Consider the following 9,272-nt stretch of genomic DNA (forward strand, 5'->3'; position numbering starts at 1 on the left):
GGCGGGAATTGATGACAGAGAGAGTAACTTTTATTCTTAAATACTTATTAATGAAGAAACAATGTGTCTCCAGCAGAAAGGGCACTGTCCTCATCCAGGGGAAAAGGGGAGGAGCTTGAGCACCACTAGGGGTCTACCTGTATGTATTGAATTGTTTTTGCCCTCCTGACATTAACATTCGGGGGCCGGTGTGTTGGAGCCTAAAGGTAGTTCTGTTGTTTTCTGCTATCTTTGAGGGAAACACCGGGTGAACTGGGACATGAAGTTCCTACATTTGAACACAGGATGACACGGTAACATTAAAAAGGCCTTCAGGTAATTTCTCTGATGAGAACAGGTGTGGATGGGAGGCCTACCGCTTTGGACCGTGGCCGTGTTGACGTGGTCGACAGGATCCTGTGTTGTGTGTTATGTTTTGCAATTGTATTCAACGCGCGTCCCAACATGTTCTCCCGTGCGCCCCCTGTGGCTTCAATATTTAAATGAGTAAAGTGTTCTCCAGTCTACCGGTTGAATTGAACGACGTCAGTTGGTCGTTGAGATATGAATCCATTCTAGAATTCTTGCTCCTTCACATTATCTCCATGGACTCAAAACACCTCTCGGGACCCAAGAGACCAGTCGACCTTCAAGAAACTCTCGTACTCCAGGAACTCGAGATGAGCGACCAGGCCGTATCTTCGCCCAGGCGCTCCGTGTTCAACGACCTCCGTCTGGAGGGACAGTTTTGCGACGCGGTCATCAACGTGGAGAACGTGGCGTTTGACGTCCACAGGGTCATCCTGTGTAAATGCAGCGAATACTTCATGTGAGTTGTATCTGAAGCTTGTGAACGTCTAATCAACAATAATTATTAACTTCCATGAAGTGTTGTATGCTACATTGATTGCAGAGTGCAGTTATTTATGATTATTGTTGTATTATTATTATTTGAATGCTACAGTGCTCCCTCAGTTCCATAGCAACTAGATTTGCAGATCAACACAGTAGCATTGAGGATTTTGTGTGTTCAGAAAAGTGACCAGATTACTTTAATGCAACTTGAGATGCTCGACTCAACGCACAACGGAGAAGCTGCACAACACGGAGATGAATTGAGATCACAAAACAAAATTAAATACAAAATGTAACATGAAATATTTGAGACATTCTTACTGCGAGTTACACTCTGATGTCCGGTGGTGAACGTGTTGTATAATTCCCCTTTAATACTAAACGGGGTCGTGTGTCGATTTTATTGGAGGGAAATTCATCTAGCTGTAGATGTTTTATATGACGGAGGTATGTGCTCCTGTGTACGCTGGGTTGTGTTGACTTGAGTCTTAGTTTTGGTTTTATTCATGCTGTGCTTTTGTTTTTCGTTTTTTTAAATATTGTCTGTCACTGTTTCATGTTGTATTGTATGGAACTTTGTGTGACGTGCTGCTGCTGCTGTCTTGGCCAGGACACTCTTGTAAAGGAGATTTTTAATCTCAATGAGGCATTTCCTGGTTAAATAAATTTAAAAGAAAATAAAATAAAAAATTCAAAGATCTGAAGTCTGTTTCCAACTCTTTGCTTCTATGTTTCACCCTCAGTGCTCTCTTCGGACGCTGGTGCCCAGCAGACAAGAAGGTCTTTGTCATACCGGGAGTGTCTCCCGACGCCATGCGGCTCATCATTGAGTTTGCGTACACCGGCTCCGTTTCAGTGACTGAAGAAAACGTGCAGGAGCTGCTGCTGGCGGCCGACCAGCTCAACGTGATGGCCGTCGTGCAGACTTGCTGCGACTTCCTCGGGGAGCGGCTCAGCGCAGAGAACTGCATCGGCATCTTTGAGTTCACCGACATCGTCTTCTGCCCCGAACTGCAGCGCAGGGCCTACCGCTACGTGGTGGAGCACTTCGAGGAGGTGGCTCACCACGAAGAGTTCCTGCAGCTGTCCCTGCAGCGACTCATCGACATCCTCGAAAGAGACGACCTCAACGTGAGGAACGAGAGCGTCGCCTTCGAGGCCGTCCTTCGCTGGATCGACCACGCGCCCGAAGCACGGAAAGCACACGTAGCGGTGCTCTTTTCAAAGGTATGATAACCTTCGCTCACTTTGTTTGGACTTGCACCTTCAGTGTTGACCAGATTCAATTCAACACTCCTGTCCCTTTCTCTCTGCGTAGGTGCGACTGGCCTTGACGAGTTTGAACTACATGCGGCTCAAGGTTCTGTCCAATGAGCTGGTGAGCACCAGCACTGAGTGCCTGTCAATGGCCCAGGGTGTCCTTGAGGCCATCGGTCACATCAGGACCAGCAGGCCTTCTGTTGCTCAGCTCAGCAACCCTCTCCTCCGCCCTCGCCTCCCGAACGCCGTCCTGTTGGCCATCGGAGGCTGGAGCGGCGCCAATCCAACCAACGGCATCGAGGCGTACGACTTCCGCGCCGACCACTGGATGAACATGACAGACAATTGCGAGCGTCCCCGCGCCTACCACGGCACCGCCGTCCTCGACGGGAGCCTCTTCTGCGTCGGCGGCTTCGACCGGGCGGAGCATTTCAACAGCGTGCGCAGGTTCGACCTGAGGACGCGCGTCTGGCACGAGGCCGCCCCCATGTACCACCGCCGCTGCTACGTGAGCGTCACCGCGCTGGACGGATGCATCTACGCCATGGGAGGCTTCGACGGGCGCACGCGGCTCTGCAGCGCCGAGCGCTACAGGCCCGAGGCCAACCAGTGGAGTCTCATCGCGCCGATGCAAGAGCACCGGAGCGACGCCAGCAGCACGACGCTGCACAACAAGGTGGTGTGGAAAAGTGTCTGGGAGTTATTTAAGGGCAACAGAGTAAATGTGTACCTGTTGGTTACCTTGTTTCCATGGGACCTGATGCAGTTGTCTTGAGGTGCATTGAGTAATTGGCCAGAGGGAAGTGTGTCAGACTGAAGGTCTTCAGAGACCTATGGGCTCTCTAGAGAATCTGTGATGTTGTGTGCATGTGTGAGTCAGTGTGTGTGTGTGTGTGTGTGTGTCACTATTGCACACTGTGGTTAATTTGTATGTGGATGGTCAAGTAGAAAGAAAACATGTAAACACTTATGATCTGGATGGCACTGACATAAACAAGAATCCCCTTTCTATTTTAGACAGTTTGTTGATAGCTTGTCTCAGGTTTGTAATCATGATTTAAAGAAACTTTAGTAAGATGATGCAACGTATTAGATATTAGAGACCGACACCAATAGTTGGACGATGTGAATCATCCTGCTAGAGTAGAAAGATCTCGGAATAATTCATAAGGAGTTGAAGCCAGAAGAAGTGATTCTTTACTGAACCCCTCCTGTTCTCCCCAGCTTTACATCTGCGGGGGCTTCAATGGGACGGAGTGCCTGCAGACGGTTGAGTGCTACCTCCCGGGGGCCGACCAGTGGACGATGATCGCCCCCATGAGCATCCCGCGCAGCGGAACTGGCACCGCTGCATATGCAGGTCTCGTGTATGCAGTAAGTTCACATGAAACTCGTGTGACGTTCAGTCAACAGATGAATCAGAAGGAGTTGAGTGTGAGTTTCTTTTCTTCCACCATATATTTCACTTGCTGTCCCAAAGGTTGGCGGCTTTGATGGCAACAACCGTCTGAACACTGCCGAGGCGTACGACCCCGTGAACAACAGCTGGCAGGAAGTGACGCCCATGGTGACGCCCCGCAGCAACTTCGGCATCGAAGTGCTGGACGATCGTCTCTTTGTTGTCGGGGGCTTCAATGGCATCACCACCTGCTACAACGTGGAGAGCTACGACGAGCTGACCGCTGAGTGGACCGAGGCTTGTGACATGGACATTTTCCGCAGTGCCCTGAGCTGCTGCGTGGTGTCCGGGCTCCCCAACATGGCCGACTACGCTGTTCCCCGGGACGCCCTGCCGCTGTTACACGAGGATGCCGACTCGGAGGAACACTCCTGAACCGTGCCATCATCCACACGGTTTTAGGACCTACAACTACAAAAGAGAAATAAAATGTCTTTGTGCGTTAATCTGCTGTCACTCCAGATAACCCGGCTGATAGTTGCCGGCAAAGACAAAGAATACACACATCCAGAGGTGTTGGCTCATTTCAGACCTCTAACCCCCCTTCCTCTCTCAGGTCCTTGAGGAAGTGGTCTCACACCAGTTGTGTGCCTTTCTACATCATATTAGTTCATTTGAGGAGTTTCAGTCAGGATTTAGAAAACTGCAACTCTTTATTATCAGGCTGCTCTAATAAGTAGAGACAGAAGGTCGTCGTTTCTCAATCTGCGTACTTGTGCGTACTTTTCTCTACTTGTGTCCTCGTGGACTTGTGAAACGTCATCAGTCTCAGCCCGAGTCCATGTTCCAATTCAAAGTTCGCTTCTCGTAAAGCACGGTCAAAATGCCCGGATGTGACTTGATCCTCCCACTTTCCGGAGGATGCATCAGAGGAGACTTGATGACTTTTTATAAATACTACTGTTGAGTCACGGAATGTAATTTTAGGATGTTTTCAGGCGAGAAGTTAGTAGTTTAAAAATCAAATCTGTGGTCGGTTTGTTATGATTCAGTCCAATAAAGATCTGCGCCGTAGATTTGAGGCTCTACTCCACAGCGCCGGGCGGTCAGCGCGCTGTGTGGCCGCCGACAGCAGCCTGATCTCGGCAGGACTTTTTAAAATGCTCCGCTGGCTCTGACGTCTCCGGAGCGGTTAAACATGAGATATAATTTGGTCTGGAGGATCTAACGAGCACAAAGAGTTTATTATTTATTCACAGATAACGTTACAATACAAAGGATGCATACAGTGCCACTGCCCTTCCCCCCCTCGGCAGGTCTGATCATGACCTGGTCCGGCTGACTCCCAGGTATGTTCCTCTGGTGAAGAGGCTGCCGGTGACCACCAGGACTGTGAGGAGGTGGTCTCTGGAGGCTAACGACGCTCTACAGGACTGCTTCGAGTCAACGGACTGGGATGTGTTGTGTGGACCGCACGGGGAGGACATCAACAGGATGACCGACTGCATCACGGAATACATCAAGTTCTGTGAACACACCACCATCCCATCACGGACTGTGCGCTGCTTCCCCAACAACAAGCCCTGGATCACCAGGGACCTGAAGGCGCTTCTTAACATGAAGAAAGCTGCTTTCAGGTCTGGGGACAGGGATGAGCTGAGGAGAGCCCAGCGCAACCTGAAGGTGAAGCTCAGGGAGGGCAAGGACTCCTACAGGAGGAAGCTGGAGGCCAAACTCCAGCTGAACAACACAAAGGAGGTGTGGACTGGGATGAAGCCGATAACTGGCTTCAAGGTGGGAGGGAGACAGCCAGGGGGCTCCCTGGAGAGGGCCAACGAGCTGAACTGTTTCTTCAATAGGTTCAGTTCACAGCCCTCTCCTGTCTCCTCCACACATCACACCTCCCAAACACCTCCCCCTCTGTCCCCCCTGCTGAGCTGCACATCCACCGAGCCCTCAACATCAATGGGCTCCTCCACCCTCCCCCCTCTCTCTGTGACGACTGACCAGGTGAGAAGACAGCTGGAGAAACTACTCCAGCGCAGAGCTGAAGGTCCTGATGGCATCAGCCCCAGGGTCCTAAAGACCTGCGCCACCCAGCTGTCTGGTGTCCTGCAGCGCCTCTTCAACCTCAGCCTGAGGCTGGGGCAAGTCGGTGCTGTGGAAGACGTCGTGCCTGGTCCCTGTCCCAAAGAAGTCAGCACCATCTGGCCTCAATGACTACCGACCGGTCGCCCTCACCTCCCATGTGATGAAGGTGCTGGAGAGGCTGGTCTTGGCCCACCTCCGGCCGCAGGTGAAATCATCGTTGGACCCTCTGCAATTTGCTTACCAGCCTCATGTGGGAGTGGACGACGCCATCATCTACCTGCTGCAACGAGCTCAGTCGCACCTGGATGGAACCGGTGTCTCTGTGAGAGTCACTTTCTTTGACTTCTCCAGTGCATTCAACACCATCCAGCCACTGCTGCTGAGTGAGAAGCTGCGGGTGGTCGGTGTGGACGCGTCCACCATCTCCTGGATCACTGACTACCTCACAGGCAGACCACAGTTTGTCAGAATGGGCCGTGTGCTGTCTGGAACAGTGGTCAGTGATGTTGGAGCCCCACAGGGAACTGTTCTGTCTCCCTTCCTCTTCACCCTGTACACCAGTGACTTCCAGTACGACACGGAGTCATGCCATCTGCAGAAGTACTCTGATGACTCTGCAGTGGTCGGGTGTGTTAGGGATGGACGGGAGGAGGAGTACAGGGCAGTGGTGAGTGACTTTGTAAAGTGGGCCGATGAGAATCGCCTTCGGCTGAACGTGGCCAAGACCAGAGAGATGGTGGTGGACTTCAGGAGGAAGGCGACAGCTCCTCCACCTCTGAGTGTCCTGGGCGTGGACGTGGACATGGTGGAGGAGTACAAGTACCTGGGCGTCTCCATCGACAGCCGACTGAACTGGAAGGCCAACATCAACGCTGTGTACAAGAAGGAGATGAGTGGACAGTTTTTCCTGAGAAAGCTTCGATCCTTCAACGTGTGCAGCAAGATGCTGGAGTTATTCTACCAGTCGGTTGTGGCCAGTGTGCTGCACTTTGCCATTGTCTGCTGGGGGAGCAGCATCGGAGCCGGTGACACCAGCCGTCTCAACAAACTGGTTGGGAAGGCTGGCTCCATCATCGGCTGCCAGCTGGAGCACCTGGAACAGGTGGTGGAGAGGAGGACGTTGAAGAAACTTGTGTCCATATTGGACAACCCGGACCACCCTCTCCACCACCTCCTACAGGGACAGAGGAGGACTTTCTCCAGACGTCTCCTCACGCTCCGCTGCCACAAGGACAGATACAGGAGAACATTCCTGCCGACGGCTATGAGGCTCTACAACAGATCACCTCTTGCCAGATCATAGTGCAATAACTACAACAATAACTTCATATCCACACTATGTTGATCTGTACTTCACACATCTCATTTGTTTGCACTACACACATACACACACATTTCATTTCATTTGCTCTGCACTCATACACACACTTTGCTTTTTGCACTCTGTCTATATTTAATATTTTTTGTATTTGATTTGTCAGTGTTGTTGTGTGTTGTGTATGCATGTGTGTTGTATATTTACATAAATATTTTGTTTTGTATTTTACTTTTATTTTACTTGTATACTTCTATATCTTTCATCCCTGTTTCTTATATTTTGTGTTTTGTTTTTATTCTTGTGTGTTGCTGCTACTGTCACGACAAATTTCCCCTTGGGGATTAATAAAGTATATATCTATCTATCTACATCAGTTTGACTGAGGGTTAAGATTCATAACTTAATATTTTAATTAAACTTTAACGTTGAACTATAGTGCTGTCTTTTTCTTTTAGACCGAATTGTTTGCAATTACATGTGTAATATAACTATATATACATACAAATATATATATATATATATATATATGCAGGCACGTGCACAGACATTTTGGGGGGCAGGTGCTCAAACCAAAAAAAAGGGCACCCAATGCCAAAAAAAAATTCTGACAGAGTTGAAGCATAAGCAGCAATACACTGATGATGCTGTCCTCGACCTGCGTCTCCTCTGGCAGCATCAGACAGCTAGCTTACATTTTCTTTATGAATAAAGATGAATTATTATATAGCAACAACAGTACAAGCGTTCTGATTGGCTAATGGGCGTCATGCCAGCCACATATTGTCCTCCTCGCTGGTCTGATACGGATCAGTATTGCCCTCTTACGTAATTTTCAAAATGAGCGATATTGATAGACATCAACAGCCAAGAGCAGTGGTCCTCAAACTAAGGCCCGCGGGCCGGATACGGCCCGCCTCCACATTTGGCCCGGCCCTCTGAACAAGAGAGGCCTTATGATTTTTTTCAGTCTGGCCACGCAAATCCTAGACTAGCCCCTGTTGAATAGAACGGAATAAGAATTCTCTCTCTCTCTCTTTTCTCTCTCTCCTCTCTCTCTCTCTCTTTTCTCTCTCTTTCTCTCTCCTCTCTCTTCTCTCTCTCCCTCTCTCTCCCTCTCTCTATTCTCTAAACATAACTAACGTCGGTAAACAGCTGGACGAGGCTTTGAAATCACTGAGTTTTTGTTTGTTTATTTTTTAAACATAACGTTTAGTGAAGACTCTTACCCGGTCCAAGTGGATCTCTTCTGGCTGCGTGTTCCTCCTCGTGGCTCTGCAGCTCCTCCAGGCTCCGCGCTGCTCGCCAAAATCACTGCGGCTGTTTCTAAATGAGCCTCACCTGTGTGGTGGGCGGGTCCTTTGTGATTTACTGAGTGTTCATTGGTTGTTTTTTCGCAAAATGTTGACAGACAAACGGATTGACAAATCATGGTGAAGGGTTTCGTGTGACGAGTTCTTTCCGCGCCAACGCACACCGGAAGTAAACAAAGTTGCGATTTGGACAAGTTCGGCGGGCCGGATTAAAAAGCCCAACGGGCCGGATGTGGCCCGCGGGCCGTAGTTTGCCCATGTCTGCCTTAGGGTCAATTTGACCCCATTCAACGTTGAATGGGGTCAAATTGACCCTAAGGCAACAGGAGGGTTAAAGAGTTCTTCAAAGAACCTAGAATGGTCCCTCAAATGAAATAAAGGTTCTTCAATAGGTGATGGTTCTTTGTAGAACCACAAAGCCCTTTAAAGAACCATTTAAGAACCATTACTTTTCTGTGTGTAGGAAGAAACGGTTATGATTCACTCTTCAAGAAATAGATTATTTAAGTTTCAAATGACAGGCTGCAGTTTGTTGTTTCTTTCCACAGATCAACGCTCTGACTCATTCAGTTCATCTGACAAACGGATGTTGCGCTCTCCATCTTACGGGTTCCAGGACAGGATCTTGATTTAGATATAGATAAATCGAGTCATGTATGTGTTAATGTGTCATCAATCAAGGCGCCACATTTTGGTTACCTTCTAAAATCTGTGGCTGCTTATACTTTTTAGTGTTTTCCACTCTGGAGATGGAGTAGTGGAAATGTGTCCATAGTAAAAAAGGTTGTATTGAATATCGGAGACCTTCACATTTAGGTAAACAAATGGCCGACACTGTGAGGACAGTCTTTCAGTAATTATTCATTCTTATCTTGAATTTAAAACATTCAATTGAAATAAAATCCACCATGAAAGTGACGATTGCCGTCATCTCGAGAAATAAACCGTAAACAGCCTCAAAACAAGAGCCCTCAGGTCAGAACCTGGAGGTGTTACAGGACCATAACTGGGTTTGATGAGTTTCATCAAATATCTGCTTACAAACCAGTGAAAATAGGGA

The 9,272-nt window shown here is 48.9% G+C and overlaps 1 protein-coding gene across 1 annotated transcript; it reads left to right on the forward strand.

Moving 5' to 3' along the window:
- Positions 1-659: 659 nt before the first annotated feature.
- LOC130207589 (kelch-like protein 10) lies at positions 660-3,928 on the forward strand. Its single transcript, XM_056436236.1, has 5 exons — positions 660-808; positions 1,578-2,061; positions 2,153-2,770; positions 3,319-3,468; positions 3,575-3,928. The coding sequence occupies exons 1-5, from the start codon at positions 660-662 to the stop codon at positions 3,926-3,928; spliced, it is 1,755 nt and encodes a 584-aa protein (XP_056292211.1).
- The last annotated feature ends 5,344 nt before the right edge of the window (positions 3,929-9,272 follow it).

Source organism: Pseudoliparis swirei, chromosome 17, assembly GCF_029220125.1.
Source record: "Pseudoliparis swirei isolate HS2019 ecotype Mariana Trench chromosome 17, NWPU_hadal_v1, whole genome shotgun sequence".
Taxonomy (NCBI): domain Eukaryota; kingdom Metazoa; phylum Chordata; class Actinopteri; order Perciformes; family Liparidae; genus Pseudoliparis; species Pseudoliparis swirei.

Excerpts from the sequence above, each read along its gene's own strand:
- LOC130207589 (XM_056436236.1), top strand. The coding sequence starts at position 660 with ATGAGCGACCAGGCCGTATCTTCGCCCAGGCGCTCCGTGTTCAACGAC. Across the intron at positions 2,062-2,152 it reads TAGCGGTGCTCTTTTCAAAG|GTGCGACTGGCCTTGACGAG; the intron begins GTATGATAACCT and ends CTCTCTGCGTAG. Across the intron at positions 3,469-3,574 it reads ATGCAGGTCTCGTGTATGCA|GTTGGCGGCTTTGATGGCAA; the intron begins GTAAGTTCACAT and ends GCTGTCCCAAAG.